This window comes from Scomber scombrus, chromosome 9 (genome assembly GCF_963691925.1).
Source record: "Scomber scombrus chromosome 9, fScoSco1.1, whole genome shotgun sequence".
NCBI lineage: Eukaryota > Metazoa > Chordata > Actinopteri > Scombriformes > Scombridae > Scomber > Scomber scombrus.
Genome location: NC_084978.1, coordinates 23,467,661 through 23,484,627, shown reverse-complemented (window position 1 = coordinate 23,484,627; position 16,967 = coordinate 23,467,661). Strand labels below are relative to the sequence as shown.

At 45.2% G+C, this 16,967-nt stretch overlaps 1 protein-coding gene across 2 annotated transcripts in view; it reads right to left on the bottom strand.

Moving 5' to 3' along the window:
* Positions 1 to 7,781, bottom strand: part of efnb1 (ephrin-B1) — a 271,344-nt gene extending 263,563 nt beyond the window's left edge. For both annotated transcript variants that reach the window (XR_009925483.1, XM_062425420.1), the window contains exon 1: positions 6,750 to 7,781. Coding sequence is in view for 1 of the 2 variants with exons in the window: in XM_062425420.1 (XP_062281404.1) it covers positions 6,750 to 6,979 (230 nt within the window). In the remaining variant the exon portion in view is untranslated. The remainder of the gene's footprint in view (positions 1 to 6,749) is intronic.
* Positions 7,782 to 16,967: the final 9,186 nt, after the last annotated feature.

Here is a 16,967-nt window from a genome sequence, read left to right as displayed (position 1 = left end):
CAAAAATATACTTTCTGTTCCAGTAATAATTTCCAGCATTTGTGCTGAGGAAGATCATGAAATGCAACTGAAACCTTGGAAAAAGCTAGTAAAATTAAGTAGAATTTGAGTTGAGATTGTTTTTTGTCAAATATATTTTGTAGTTTTGTTTTTCAGCACTGAAAAACGGAAGAGATACTCGCAACCCGTTTCACACTGCAAATTCACATTTTCAGTAAAACTGTGACATTTTTATTTGTTAATAAATATGCTCTCCTAGTCCTATCCCACCCATATTTTTTTCATTGTTAGGATGTGTCAGCCCCTTCCCCAAAACCCTGGCACACTAAATTCAAACCTCCCCACAAAAGTCTTTGGAGTGCCACAAACTGGGGGAAAACAGATCCCTCGCTGCCTGTATGCTGGTGACAACTCATGACGTCTTTAGAACTTCTAGTGCAGCTGGTTGTTAAGTTTGCATGCCCGCTGCTTGGGACTGGCGTCTGATGAGGTCTGCCTCCACAGCACAGAGGGGTTCTCTGAGAAAGAGTTAAGTCTATGAGGTCAGTCCGGAGGAGGAGGTTACGAGTTCCCGAGTCGGAGCCACAGGGGTAATGGTTTTAGAGATGGCTGTCACACAGATCCGTTCCACTGTCCAACACCGCCGCTGATCTCCACCAATCCAAGTCCGCTTGCTTTTCACTTGCTCAACTACTCTATCCCTGTCCCTCTTTCTTCTTTTTCTCCCTCTCTTTCCCCCTCGCACTGACACATGGAAGTAATCTGGGAGCTCTACACTGGACTGAAAGGATGTGCGGTTGAGCCCAGGGCTGCGTTTCAACGCTCTACATTAGCTTCCTTTCCTCTCCTGTTTAATCCCCTTATTTTCAACTGCTCTTATGTAAAAGAGCTAAGATGGCAAACAAAAGGCAGACTTTGCCCATTCAATTTTTTCCTACTTCCTGTAACTCTGCATCGCTACATTTTCACTTGATTCAGCTAAAGCGGCAACGAGGAGATGAGTCGAAATCTTAAGGGAAGCTTTCCAGCACGGCGCCTGTGCCTCTGCTTGGCAGAGCTGGAGCTGAAGGGAACTTCCTTGTTGCTGCCAGCCAGGCCTCCGACTAATGAAGCTGGGTCGCTAACTGCCTGTAAGGCAGCCACTGTTCAGCCACTCCACACTCTTCCACCACTCGGCCCTCAACACTTTCACAGGGGCACACTGGCACGCTCCTAACACTTCCTTAATGCTCCACTGTGGCTTGACAAAGAACAATGGCACACCAACATGCACTCTCAAGCACTCATTCACTTCCATAAGCTTATACTTGTCCCTTTCATATGAGCCTTAGTGTTTTTTAATTATAGTATGAACACATAAACTAACAGAATGCTCACTTCATTTTAGAAAGCAAGTGGATTTACAAAAAACCGGGGGAAAATGTGATCAAATAACCAGCTACTTTGTTTATTTTGGCCCAATTATATCTCTTTATGTAGTTTGCTACTTTAAACAATATCTTGAGTTGCAGAAAGTTTAAACAATTTGAACATATGTTTCTTTGCCTGACAACAGACAACTTACTATTTGAATTGTCCTGAAAACTTCTGTCTGCCCAATGTTTCCAAAGTCTGGTTCTCAGAATCAATATTTATAACAAATATTTGTTTTAGGGCTGTGACTAATGATTATTTTCATTTTTAATTAAGCTGTCTACTATTATCTGGGTACTAATTTAAGAATTTAATCTATAAAAGAAAATAAAAGATTGGAGAGTGAGACTGAGTGAAAAAATTAAAACAACAATTAAAATGTTTTTTAATAATAATAATTTAATTTAATTGTAGGTGTTGGCAATAAGAAGATATATAAAAACACAAATTTGCCAACCATCACAGATTTTTCTACACTGTTAACTTTATATGTAGCCTTTTATTATCTTTGGTTATTTTAGACTGTTACACAATTGTTGCATGTGATTCAGTATCTTGATCTGTCAGGTGTTAGATATTCATTGGGTAAGACAAAAAAACGATTTATTTTTTTCTGTCTTTTGGTCAACTAATTGATTATCAACTGATCATTCTGGCTCTGGCTTGTTCCTCTGGGTAATTCATTGCATTCAGCTGTTGCCCCACTTGTGAATCAGCCCTTCGGATACATCTTGAAAAAACAAATGTAACTATGTGTCATGGCGGTCCGTTGGGAACGCATGAACTACTCTATGCACATGAAAAAAAATAAAAAATACAAAATTGGTTGCAAATGCGACTCATAATTCGGGGGACAAAGCTGGATTTTGTGTCCACCGCTGCTTGAATATGAAGGAATGAACGCATCAGTAACACACAAAAACAGTATGATCAGCTTTCAGTGATGTGGCAGCCAAACCACCAGCGGATAAAGTGAGTCCATCTGGAGTGAAACCATGAAGGGGGGGGGGGACAGCATTTTCCATGAAATGTCCTGAAGAGCTGCAGCCCCTCTCCCAGTCCAGGTGCCTCACGTAGATAACCAAATGAAGAATCTGTCGCTACACACACCGCTGAAACAACAGACATGTCGACACAGAAGTGCACGCACATAAAAGCAAACGCAGCTGTCCTTATACTGAGACACAGGCTGCCTTTACAGCACCGTGGGCCAGTTGCTTTGCACAAGTATTTCTTATTGGTTGGCCCTCTCTCTTGCTCTCTGAGTGGGGCTCAGGCTCTAAGTCCTCTCTGTGTGTAATGAGATCTCTATCAGAGAGAAACACGATCAGTGTCTAAAGGAGGGGGGGGAGAGGAGGGGGACTCGGGGAGGCAAGGAGAGAGAAGGTGTATATCGCAGGGGTAAAAGGGGCAAGCAGCAGGGCGCAGGGCAAGGAAGAAACAAAAACAGGCCTCTGACCCTCTCAGCAGTGACCCGCACTGCAGCGAGCATTCACCGGACTCTTCGCAGGGAACCAAATCCTGTTTCTGGTCGAGTCCTCCAGTCTCGCTCCGGCTCTCGTTCAACAGGTTGCGGCAGTTTCAAGTTTTGCAGTTGCTGTTTGTTTTTTTAAATTTATTTTTACCCCGTGAACTCCTTGTTATATTTAAACAAGAGCACAGTGGAGCTTTTTCAGAACATCACTTCTTTGTAAGCGTTGCTGGTTTCTCAAGAGTTTGAGAAGAAAAACATTTTGCTTGATAACAGCGGTTTCTAAATTACTCAAAAGGGGGAAAATAACCCCCCCCCACACACACACACACACATACACACACACACACACACACACACACACACACACACACACACACACAATTACATTAGCGGAAAAAGCTAATCATACAAAGAAAACCTGAACTTTAATTATGCCTTCTGTGCACACATTCTGCTAATACTATTCTTCTAATAACAGCCAAATAAAAAGTCATACCATCATTTTGTTTTTTCCCTGAAAAGATCGTGATGCTAATTGTTTTTGTTGTCGTTGCTTTGTTGTATGTTTGCTAAATATCGCAATAAAAATCCAGCTTAATCATCAAACTCACTGAACCTTTAAACCGTGCAAGCATGTTATAAACCAAACCAGTCAACTGTTAAACTGTGAGCCAGGCGGCTAAGGTCACTGGAAAGCAAAGTAAGTAGGCAAAGAACCACAGCAACAGAGGCTTTAGTTGACTTTTATCAACACATGCACCTCTATTATGTTATTTTGTGTTCTTTTGCGGGCTTCAAAACCCAGACGGAGGCCAAAAAATGTCTACAGACTGCTTCCAAGCCTCGTCGTAAATGTGAGGAGTTCAAAATCAGTGCAGTAGACTCTTTGCCAGCCCGTGGCTGTTCTCTCACTGCATGTTTTCAGAGGTGTGCAAAAGTGTTTTCAGTTTTTCCCATCATCTTGTTTGTCTCCTGAGCTGCTGCAAACACGCTGTGCTTGCTACAGGTCATGAGGTAAATATTAGCTAAGGAGGGTTAGAGGACGTGCAGGAACCACTCATAGCAACCTTGTCAGATTATCATTAAATTGGCATCACTGCAGCATTCCTGAGCACACAGTGTGTATATGTGTGTGTGTGTGTGTGTGTGTGTGTGTGTGTGTGTGTGTGTGTGTGTGTGTGTGTGTGTGTGGTATGTACCTATGTAGTATGCCTGTACATTACTGTGCTAGCTGCAGCCAAACCGATGGGACGTGATCAGTCATAACAAAGTGACATTTTCTGGCGTAATCCCACTCAGCTAAATGAGAACTAATCCGATTTGCTCTGATCAAATGTTAAGACGATTTTTTTTAACGGCCGAGGACGTTGACACATCCAGTCTTCTTCTGCACGGCTGCGCCTCCACCGAAACTAACCCTCCTAGTCCCCACCCCTCCACCTCCCCACCTCCCCCCTCCGCCTCGACATTTCCCTCATCCGCCCTCACATTAAATATCAAAACGGTCTGATACATCTTCAAGCAAAACTAATACTCAAAGATGTTTCTTCTTCTCCTTCTTCTTCTTCTTTCCAGACGGCTCTACGGTGATGATATATGTTGCCTGTTCAAGCACGCTGAGAGGAAATCAATTAAGAAAACCCTAGTTATTGATAACGCAGGAGCTGGAGTGATAGCATCCTCGCATGGAAATCCATAACTGCAGGAACACTCGCATGAGACCAGTGCATAAACATGGGACACACAAGCCTGCACACGCACATAAAGAACAAAAAAAACACACACGCACACACACCATAGTGGCCCAAACCTGCTGGTTTCCTATACTTTGTCTCATAACTCATGTCCTGTGGGGAGGTGCTGGTATTGTTATATTTTGTGTGTATGTGGTAGAGTGTGCAAGCAAAGGGCCAGATTAATTTATTAGCTGAGGCAGCAGTGCTCCCCAAAGTGGGAACAGGAAGTAAGACATCGTAAATCTAGATAAGTCATAAGATAGTGTACTGTACATTTCTATAGGCCTCTCTCTTTCTGTGTTATCACTGTGAAGCAATATAGGCCAAGACAGAGAGATGGATGTGAAAAAAAACAAAGCAATGATGACTGATGCTGCTTGCTGTACAAGTATTCCCCTCTTTTTTTATTGCCTATCAGACAGCACTGCTGACTGATAGATTTCAGAGGAAAAACAGGTTTGTCTTCTGTTATTGCAAAACCTGCACAAGGCAAGATAATTGTCTATTGTTTTCTAAGCACGGAGCAGCGGGATAATTAGGTTGAGAGAACACTTGGTAGAGTGCATTATTGTTCCACTGTGAACTTTATGAAATATTCGGCCGGCATGGGGGTTTTACAAGGAGGAAAGTGGAGAAACAGATGGAGGAATGATCTTCCAATCCCCCTAAACCAGCATGGTAACCTTCTAAGACATTCCCTCCTGGTGACATCATCAATCAATAAATGTCTCCCTCTTTTTCTTTTTTTTTCTTTTTTCCCCCCATTTGTCTGCTCATGACTGACATAAGGTGTGAAGTTTTTTTGGGGTGTGCATGTGCTGTATGTGTGTGTATAAATGTGTAATATCACTGTCTGACAACACTCATTGTTCCAACACCTCTGCAGCCATAGTCAAATAAAAGCTGATGGGCCGTAGTCTTACCATTAGGACAGGGCCACACACACACACACACACACACTTACACACATACATATAGACACACACTCCAATGAACATGGCAGCAATATTCATAGTCACTGACTGCACAACGAGCTCCTATGACATCTGACATTTGGGGGATATTATGGATTCACTTGAATGAATAAGTTCTAGTTATAAGCTGGTCGAGCTACTCTCCATTTCCCCTTGGTGCTGTGAGCTCAAATGAAGGTCAGCTCCTCAGAAACACAGGAGGGCATTTTCTTCTCCTATTTAGTTTATTTTCCCCTTTTGTATGCTTTCCAACATCATGCAAATGTGGGAGTCAAGTCTAAGTGGGCGATAATTGTTACCAGAGCGTGTTTTATTATCAGCAGTCTGGGCTCACTCTACTTGTTTTGATGGGAATAATATGATTTTTTTTTCAGCTTCAGCTTCTTGCTTTTGAGAAACTTGCCCTTGTCTTTTGATGTTGAGAAATTAGACTGGATCCAAGCCAGGATAATTAAGATTGTTGTTTTTTTTATTCCTTTCAAATATTTGTTGCTCTGATATCTGAAACCATCTCCTCACACATTTTTGTGGGTAAACTGAATTCAAACTTGGAAAGTTGGGACGTAGCAGTGGCCCTCCCAGGAGTCAGGTAGCCCGTGTTCAGGGCTCCTGAGACTGGACTGAGCTGGGAAATATCCTCGATCCAATTAACTGGACCACACCTTGACACGCTTGGCACACTTTACTTTTGTTTCTCTTTCAATCTGTGCTCAGGTAATTACACCAATTACAGGAAATTATAGGGAAGGAGTGGACAATTCTTTAAACTCTGATATGGCTGTCCAAGTAGACTTTACCCTCAGTGTGGTAATAAAATGGTGCGTGTAGTATTGTTATAAATTGCTATAATTAACCTTCTATTATTGCGATCTAAGTGAGGCCTACTGTAGATTGTATGAGCCTGTGTTTGCTGTGTTTCTTTGGTGTTGGGAAATTCCCCACTGAGAAATAAATCAACAAGAAAACGCCGCGGCGCAGGAATGACAATTATAACTAAATACATTATTTTCTTTTGCGCATAATTGGCACATTTAACAGAACATTTAACCCAACTTGCACACAATGGCAACTTTTTCCTGAAATGTTAAGTCCACCATTACGCACACACCCAACGAGTTTGGCACGCTTGTACAAATGAAATAGGAGACTTACTTGGGATTCTGCGAGCTCCAAATTATAGTCTCCAACGATTTCGCTGAGGGTAACGCCGACCTGCACATTAAAATTAAGATCCAGAGGTAATACTTCCAACAACCGAGTCCCGCCATTCTGATAAACGTACAGACAGTGAGCCGATAACTCAGAGAGTCGGACAGTGCGCCTGGCAGCCAATATCTGTGGTTCGCCCGGTGGGAAGGTGAGCGTCGATCAGTCGGGAGCATGTGAGGTCGATATCAGATACATGTCCTTCTGTCCTTCTTCTTAAAAATCTGCTTTAGACCCCCGTGTCCTTGACTGAACTGTCCGCAGGACGTGAGAAGAAGCCCCTCGGTTTCTTAATAGGATCTGAAGGGGGGTGAAAAAGCAGCCCCGAGTGTCCTGGTTGACCTGTGGCTGAGACGAAAACAGCCCCTTCACGACCTTTTAAAAAAGAGAGAGGTATAACTCAGCGATACGATTCGATGTGTGATGATGACACAGATTTAATCGATCGCACAGTTTTTGGGGGCGATGCAGCTGTCGATCATGCGCTGCGCCGTTCCTTTTTGTGAACGCTCCCCTGATGGTGTCTGTACCTGTCGCTGTATATAGCCTACAGATGACCACATTCATCCATCAGTCACAACTCCGCAGCACGCTGGGAATCCCAAGCTCCACTTCATTCCAGTGTTATCTTTCACTCCTCCGCCCCTCTGCTATTCTTCTTCTCGGAAAAAGGAATGGAGTTTCTATTGTAAATATCCCTCCAGGCTCTCAGCGTGTTGCGCTCCAGCAGGGTCGCCTCTAGTCCAACTCAGGCATGCTGCGCGGCCAGTGCGTAAATTTATACGTCTCCCCCCCTCTTTTTTTTGTGGTGCTGCTTGGACACAACAGTCGCAAAAACAAAAAGTGCTCAGGTGAGATTAGACCTGCTCGCCGGTCCGATCCGTGGATCTAAATCCGTTTGCCAACATTTCCATGCCGGTGCATATTTTTTCTTTCGAGCATGTAGAAAAGTCTCTGCGCTCCGCTGTGTGCAGCAGCTCCAGCTCAACTGTAACCCGAGCCGAAGCGAGCGCTGGGAGGAACAGCCCACACTGAGAGCCGTGGCCAATCACAGCGCTCTGTCCGAAGTTGGAAGCAGGAAGCAAAGGCATTTATGGGGACGTGGAGGGGTGGGTTGTGGGCAGAAGAGAGAAGCGGGGGGGTGTTATTGGGTTGATTCACCCCCCCGTATATCCACCCCAACCACTTCGGTCCGAGCCATCGACCCAAATTGAAATGGACTTTGGAGTTGCTCGTCATACTGAAAGCTTTGGTGAGGGAAATGAGCGTGATAAGCTGCTGGACTGTGCGTAAAAGTGCTTACAGGAACAAAACTTTGGCCCCTATAAGCCCAGGACCTGCTTGTGTCTGTAACATTTTTGCCCTGTACTGGCCTATCATAATCTTTCTATAGGGAATAATAATTAAGTCTGTGGTAGGTAGGATAAGTGAATTAGTGAACATATTCCTCACATATATATTCATATAACTTTGCTGTAATTTTAATGTAGCGCCATACATCTTTCTGTATGTATGTTTATTTTAATTCTTTAACAATGTTTAGAATTTACTGTCTAGGATTACAGTATCACTTATTTAGGTCCACTCTTTCTTTTTTTCTCTTTGAAGGGAATGATGATTAATGGTCTCTTTGGATCTCTTTCTAGTTGTCCCTTTTTGGGATAATGAACTGCATGAGAACTTAGTCTCCAGTGTCAATAGACAATGGACGGTCGGTAGCCTATAGTCATTGGGCCATTCATTCACTGAGGAAGAAATGCTTGACACATAATTGATCATGTCCATGTCTGTGCCCCCTTGTGTGTGTGTGTGTGTGTGTGTGTGTGTGTGTGTGTGTGTGTGTGTGTGTGTGTGTGTGTGTGTGTGTGTGTGTGTGTGTGTGTGTGTGTGTGTGTGTGTGTGTGTGTGTGTGTGTGGGAGACAGAGAGAGAGAGAGAGCGACAGAGTGGGCAAGAAAGAGAGAGAGAATGTGTGTGTGTGAGAGAGAGAGAGAGCTTCTCTTAATTTTGTTTCATTTATTCAATCAATGCCGCCCCCTAATGGCTGTGATGAAATCGATTCAAAGGGTACAGGAGGGGAATTCAGTGTAATTGGAAAGTAAAGATAACAGACATTTAAAGACACATCACACGCTTCCAGAAATAATTTTGATTACATCCTGTGGTGCCTTGACAGCCCATAAATCTTTGTGAAACAATAAGCCGACAGCTCAACATCGGGTTTACACCCAAATGATTATACACTCTAATTATCTAAGTGTGGGCTATTTATACATGTGTGTTTCCATCTGTGCATGTATGTGTGTGTATGTGTGTTTGTGCATGTGTGTGTGTTTGAGATAACAGGGGGGCCTCAGAAGTTGGAGTGCCACGGCTGCATCCTCAGGAGCCTGGCTACAGAGGATCACAGCGTCGTCATAGTAACTGCAAACACAGGCCAGTTGCCACAGAGCTGGCATGTCCCATCTGAAGGCATGGACGTCTGGGATACCTGATACCCCAGCGGCCAATCGCAGGGACACAGATGGATACCTGATCAGCCGCGAGCCAATGAAATGCTGCCTGCGTCCAGCTTTGATGGCTGTCACAGCTGTGGCCAAAGATGACTGACCAATAGGAACGTGGCTCCGTGACGATAATGGTGGATATGCCATGTTGTTGTCCTAGGAGTGTGATCAAACCACAGCCTGGGATCAGTAGAATCAAAAACATTGTATTAGCCAAGTATAATATTATACAGAGATTTGTCTTGGGAAGCAATCAACATGAATCTTTTAGGACCGCATATAGCTGCACACGTGGCACAAACACAACACACACACACATTTCAGTGCAAGAGGATTATGTAGGGTATGTAGCAGATAATGGACTGTCCACATTCCTCTATATAAACACAAAAAGCTTTATGTAACCTGACGTGTAGTGCAGTACATGTAGGGACAAAGGAGTACAGTGAATGTTCAGTGATACCATGGAAGGCAGTTCCATCGTAGTCCCCCCCCCCAAACACACACCCCACACCCATCAGACAGCCACCTATGAAATAGTGGCGTTTTCAAGGAATGAGGTCATTGTGTTAATGTGTATAGGTGGCTGTGATTAGTGCTTCTATAAATAGCCTCAATGTACTTTGATACCACGGAAGCTACAGACACTCTCCGCACCCTACAATATGGAGAATAGGCTTTGACTAAAGATTATTTTCAGTATCTTTTAGCTCACTGACTGTTTGTTTTGTTCATTAATTCATTGTTTAGTCTAGAAAATGTCAGAAAATAGTGACAAATGCCGAGAAGAGCCCAAGGTTGCTTTGTCCAATCGAAACCTGCAAACTCAAAAAGATTTGGGTCAAATGTTCACATCTTGGCATTTTTACTTGACGCATGACTGAAACCATCAGCTGATTGTTGCGGATTCTCTGGTTTTGGCTCTCAAATGGAAAATTGTGAAGCATTCGCCGTTGCTTTGGTTTTTTTTCTTTCTTTCTCTGAAACTCCAAGATGAACCCTGCAGCTGAGGACATAGTTCCTTCTCAATCTGATATTTACACTTAGCAAACACTGAAACCATGACATCACCATTCTGGGCCGAGGCCGCTGCGGGCCTGTACTCAGTCCAGCAACCTCACAGTGAAAATAAATCACAGTTTAAGTGGCCGCCTCTTGCTTTTAATCTGCCCTTAATGAAGTCTGGCACGTTTCCCTCTGGTGTGGCTCCATGACACAGCCGTGATCTACGGGGCCAGCCTGGAGACCAGAGGGCTGCGGCCTCACCAGAGCTGTGGCTTTTAGCTGAGGCCGGTGGATCCAGGTCTGAGCTGAGCCCCTCGGCATGCACGGGGTCAAGCGGTTAACCCTCGTTATCTGGAGGGGATGAGGAACATGTGACTCGGACGTTCCAGCTGTAATCAATATCGAGCAGCCATTAACCAGTGAGACAACACATCCTCACAGAAACACAAGCACTTAACGGAGACACACAAATGTTTCCCCTCCGTCTCACGCAAGTTACAAGTGTTTGCTGCCATCCCACTAGAGGAAACAACATGGATTCACTCAAAACACTGGCTCATTGAAACAGTGGGAAAATATCGTTAATGTAAACTGACTATTTTCAGAGGCTGACACTTGAAAGTTGTTGTATGAGCTATTCATGCTGCTTTGATTTGTCTAGAGCAGCAGCAGCAGCAGCAACAAGGCCAAACTACACAACAAGTGGGGCATCCGCAGACTTACATTTCCTGTTGTGGTAGCTTAGACGCTTGATTGCTGTCCAGACGTCTTCCTCTTCTCTTCTCGTTCCTTTGCTTCGCTCTACCTCCTCTCCTCTGTTCGGCTCAGTCATCATGACTGACAGGAAAGCACTGATTACAGACAAATAACAATCTGCGCTAAACATGTCCTCCTCGATTTAACATCCCAGCAGGAGATGTAATCAAAAACCTCTTCTCTTCTTTTCTCCGCTTCTCTTTCTCTTTCTCCTCTTCTCTTCTCATCTCTTCTCATCTCTTCTCTCCTCTTCTCGTCTCTTCTCTTCTCTTCTCTTCTCTTCTCTTCTCTTCTCTTTTCTTCTCTTCTCTTCTCTTCTCTCCTCTCCTCTTCTGTCATATCAGTAATTAGGTCTGATAACAAGACAATAGATGTTTCGTGTAGCCATCTGTGTCTACATATAAACATTTCGGGATTTTGATAACAATCCTGATTAGTAGCTGGTTGTGATCCTCCTATCTTAACTCGCCACAGTTCCCTGCATTGTACCTTTTTAGCCTCTCCGATGAGATTAGAATTTGAAAAGAGAAATTGTTCTTTGAAGCTTAATATCAAAGAACTCGACTCTCGACAATCCCAGATGAAAAAAAATGGGTAGAAAGTTTGGACATGCACAGAAACACACACATGTTATTAACTCGCTGTGATTATTTGTTAGCATAAACTGCATTTTGGAGGCCTGTGGCCCAGAGGGTTTAGAGAAGAGCTAAATTGATGGAGAGAATATGCCAAACGCTGGCCTGGGGGGCTGTTCTGTCCATTCTAATAGAATTACAAGCCTCTGATAGATGAGTCCTTTCTCCAAGGCTACTTGTCTGTCAAACATTAGGTCACACTCAGCTCCCAGATGGGTGGGAGAAGTAGGGGGGGATAGCGGGGGCTCAAGGCACAGAGAAGAAAACGTCTGGAGAGGTGCCTCACTCCCTGCCAAGAAAAGGAGGGCAACAAAAGTGAAAGAGGGTTAGAAGAGAGAGGGAGGGATGAGAGAAAAAAGACGGGAGGGTGGGGAGCTGGTGAAAGAGAGAGAGAGAGAGAGAGAGAGAGAGAGAGAGAGAGAGAGAGAGAGAGAGAGAGAGGGAAAGAGGGTGGGGGTTAAAGAAAGAGGAGAGAGTGAGAAGGGTACAAAAGGGTGCATTCGAAGCCACTCTAATTAAGGCCTGTGTGATGGACAGGACCTGCGGACGTGCCTTCTTTTCTTTTAGAGTGTGTGTGTGTGTGTGTGTGTGTGTGTGTGTGTGTGTGTGTGTGTGTGTGTGTGTGTGTGTGTGTGTGTGTGTGTGTGTGTGTGTCTGTGTGTGTGTGTCTGTGTGTGTGAGTGAGTGAGTGAGTGAGTGAGAAGACGGTGTGACGATGGGAGGGGCCAGGCTCTAGTAGAGATGTCTACTGCCAGCAGTCTGAATGGGACAAAGACCTGAATAGAAACTTCAAAGCGACCTCTGTGAGCTCAACCCCCCGAAACCCCCCCACCCCCCCCTTCACAGTCCCTTGGCTGTGTGATGGTCAACAAGCTCCTGTTCAAGTGGTGTGTGTGTGTGTGTGTGTGTGTGTGTGTGTGTGTGTGTGTGTGTGTGTGTGCGTGTGTGTGTGTGTGTGTGCGTGTGTGTGCGTGTCACGTGTGATTCTGTTTTCCAGTCTGTTATTTTCTGACTGCTACATGCATTTCTTGGCAGCTATGCCTGCAGTGTGGCTTTCAAAGTGTGTCTTTCTGCCTGTGCTGTGTTTTTTTGTCTTATGTGAGGATGTGTGCGTTTGCTTTAAAGAGCAGACTGCAGAATGCAGATATAATTGGAGCACAGGATCTGACTCATTGCTCTCCCCCTCTGAACCCAGTGCTGGCTCTCTTTGGTGGGACTGGAATTGAAACAAGTAGCCCACAGAGCTGACGTGTTGAAGAAATTATTGTCGCTAAATGATACAGAGGGATTTAGCGTCTCATTTAATCCCAGTGTCCTTTCTGATTTTGGCCTGCACTGTGATCTTGTGGCATGTGTCATCTAATTCTATTTGGCTTGAGCTCAGGGCTTCTAATGATCTTCCACTTAACACCCCCCTCTCTCTCTCTACAGTAGATACTCTTCAAAGTGTCTCACCCGGCAGCACTACAGCCTCGCCCGACTCTGCTGCCGGCTGCAGGGAGAACGGATCTTTCAGGGCCCCTGAGAAAAACAGGAAGACCCGGGGTGATGGCCAGGGCAGGCAGAAAGATAAGATTTGTGTGCGTATTGTGCGCTCCGGCATGTGTGTGATTGTGTGTGATTGTGTGTGTGTGTGTGTGTGTGTGTGTGAGTGTGTGTGTGTGTGTGTGTTTGAATGCCTCACAAAGGTATCTGTCCTGTCGGAGCCCACTTGCAACAGTCAAGAGTCAGGTCAGGCTCTAAAGCCCCAGGGATCAACATGTCATTGTTGCAGGGACGTGTCGCTGACATGTCCTCGGTGACATCATCACACGGGGACACTGCACAGATTATTCATCTCACTTCAATGCTCAGCTCAAGAGCCATTACAGTCCACCTCTAATCAGAGCACAGAATAAAGTTGCCCCAACAGCCTCCTCAGTGTTGCCTTTTTCCCCCTCACCCCTGGCAGGTGCAGTGTATGGGTACTTTAAGTTGTAGCATGGTAGAAGACTGGCTGTGCATGCTTTCAGAATGACAGTGGCGCTGGAGAAACATCCTCTCAACGTGTCTTTATTTCAAATCTAGCAGTAGCCGTCATCTGTTTCTGGAAAAATATGCTTATTTTTGAACCATAGAAAATCACATTGAGATAACCTTATCTGGAGATAGAATGTTATCTGTCATACTGATTATGTCATATGTTTCCAGCTGAGCGTGATTCAGTGCTGCTATGAAAAAAAAAAGAGGCCATAAAAATCCTGGAGGAGGTCTGCAGCTTGTAATGCCCGTACACACACACACACACACACACACACACACACACACACACACACACACACACACACACACACACACACACACACACACACACACACACACACACGTACAGTAATTCTGACACGTCTTCAAAACAAAGACACGAGAATAATCACAGCTAATGCATACACTTGTGCACATACCCGCCTACATGTTGGGAAACAAAAAGAAAAAAGAAAAAAAGGAAGCATCGCACCCTTGCACAAACACACCTTTGGCAACTGAATATATACACTAAAAACAAACACACTTTAGAACCCAGGGAGACAAACTCCTAAATCTGAGGATGCCCTTGTTAGTAAGCAGCCGAGGGTACACGAGTGCTCTCAGCCGCATCATCAAAGCCTCAGCAATTACTCCCATGCTCCCTCACTCTGGCATAAATCTGCTCTTATCTCGGCTCGCTGCAGAATCAGGGAATATCAGCTCCAGCATCTGCTCCATCTACAAACCCAGCCACTAAAAGCACAACAAAGTGGCTCTGCAGGCATAAATAAAGGAAGGAGGGGCACCGGAAGAAGTGATGGGGGGGGGACACGGAGAAACAGAGAAAGAGAGATAGGCAGAAGGAAGCACAGGGGTGTGTGTGTTCTTGCTTGTCTTATTTGCCCTGAGCCGTTGGGCTCATTCACACTACAATCTGTCTATCAGCCAGTTAAGAAAACTTTTTACTCAAACTGATTTCTAAGCAGCTCTGCCCTGCCAAGGCCAGCAGGCAGGACAAATTCTTCACGGGAAATTAAGACATATGGAGAGTAAGAAGGCTGGGGTCAAAGGTCAGAGTTTAAGACTTACTGGTCAGTTGGCAGATATGAGTTAAGACCGCTGTGTCATATTTATTGGAGGGGTCAAAATAATCAGACTCTGTTTTGTCAGACTCCAGAGAAGTTACTCAGCCGCCCCCCAGGACACATTTTTCACATTATAAACCCGGTTTAGCTCTGAGAAGTCAGCAGATTCCAGGTCCGTTATCAAAGTTGCTCACACCTGGCCGAGGCAGCAGATATGACAGATGATCAGGTCTCCGAGCTATTTTTAGGAGGATGTTTATTTTCCTTGCGGCTGGACTAAAGCAACATCTTTCATTCTGACCTCTTTATCGCAGCTGTGACCCTGACCTCCCTCCTCCACCTCCTCCTCCTCATTCACCCAGTCTCCTGTACCTCCCTGTCCTCTCTGCATTTCCTCCTTCCTCTCCGTGCCCTCCACTCCCTTTTCGCCCTGTTTCAACCACTCCCCGCTCTCCAAACACGGCCTGTGTGAGTGTGTGTTTGTGTGTGTGTGTGTGTGTGTGAGTGAGAATGGGAGTTTACCTGATGTACACTGCAGATACTACTGAAATTTACAGCCATTTAAAGCTACTCAGACAATGAGCTGTAAGGCCGCACCCCGCCCGGTTGTGAATAAGTTATTGAGACAAAATGTTACAAGTAAAGGTTATGAGGAAATACCTCAGCTCCAGGTGCTGCCTGGTGGGTCACGGGTGAGAGGTGAGGGGGTCACACATCACCCCTCAGGGCTCCCTGAACCCTGACCTTGCAGGACTGATGAATTGTGTGCTAACGAGGACCAGCTCTCTCTTACTGTGTCTGCACTCTCTCTTCTTGTCTAATTCTATCCCCCTACCACCACCACCACCCACCCACCCCCCCAACCCTTTCTCCTGGGGACTGATCCGGCAGCAGAGTAGTTCTACTTATACCTGCTGAACCTTTAAAGTACCTCTCCATCTGTCGTCTCTTTTGGATTTATAATTGCCATCATATCACATTCAAACTAGGCACTGTCGCACTCTTACATAACCTAACCCCTATCTACCGGTGCATGCAATACTTAAGAATAGATTGAATAAATTATTATTGGGTGAGGTGTTAAATCTTGGACCAGCAATAGGAGTGCTCTCTTTCTAATGAGGCTCCCCTACCTCATCTTCTGGCTCGTATCCTCGCACAAGGGAAGTGAAAAAGCTAATCACAGGCACATACATCAGCCGCACACCCACACATGCGCAATGCACATGCGGACACACCCAGTGCAAATCCCCCCCCCCACACACACACACCTCACACACTTTGTATGCATGCAAAAATGGACACAGAGCAAAGATTGACACTTGCGCACACACTTAACACACATCCGAACCCAGGGCCATTTGCACAGTCGTATCATAGAGCCAATTAAAGAGATGAGTCTTATTAGCAGAGGTGTCCTGGTCCTCGTTAATCACCAGGGTTTCCTGGCAGGGGCTGGTGACACGCAGAGCTCTCTGTCATCTTTATGAGACCTGTCTCATCACGCCCCTTATAAGACACTCATCCAAACTTTACTGAGACTCATGATTTAGCAGAGTGCCTTGGCCCAGAAATACATTCAGTCAACTGCGGGTCACCTTTGAATGAGCTGCGAGGGATTCTGGAAAAAAAAAATTGAAAAAATGGAAGCGTGGAAATGTAGGCCTTATGTGGCGCAGTTTTGCTACCTCACATGCTTGCATGTTTTTCAGAGTTTCCTCTAATTGAAAAACCATAATCTTGTTTCCCCTTCCTGCAGGGAAAATCATTATTATCCTCGCTGCACAGGCTCGGGCCCCACTGGGACGAGTGAAAGTGGCTCCATAACAATGATGATGTGAGGTGAGGAGGAGAGAAAGAAGGTGCAGGGAATCAGATTCCAGGGTAAATATCATTGAGCTCCCAGCAGAAAACTCGTCTTGTTTTCTCACATCGCGGGGTCGAATGGTCTGCCTGGACCTCTGGACCACCTGCAGCTCAGCTGATGACAGATTCCCTTCGCACACTGGACCATCTCAGCCCTCAGTGCCAAAGGGAGACTAATCCTCCTGCCTCTGTGCTCTAAGTACAATAGCCCTGTCACTCGTTCACTCATTCAGCACACCTTTTGCTGCTCCGCCTGTGTGTCAATGCAAAGAAAACCGACAGGAGGCAGACAGCGGGTTCCCACGGC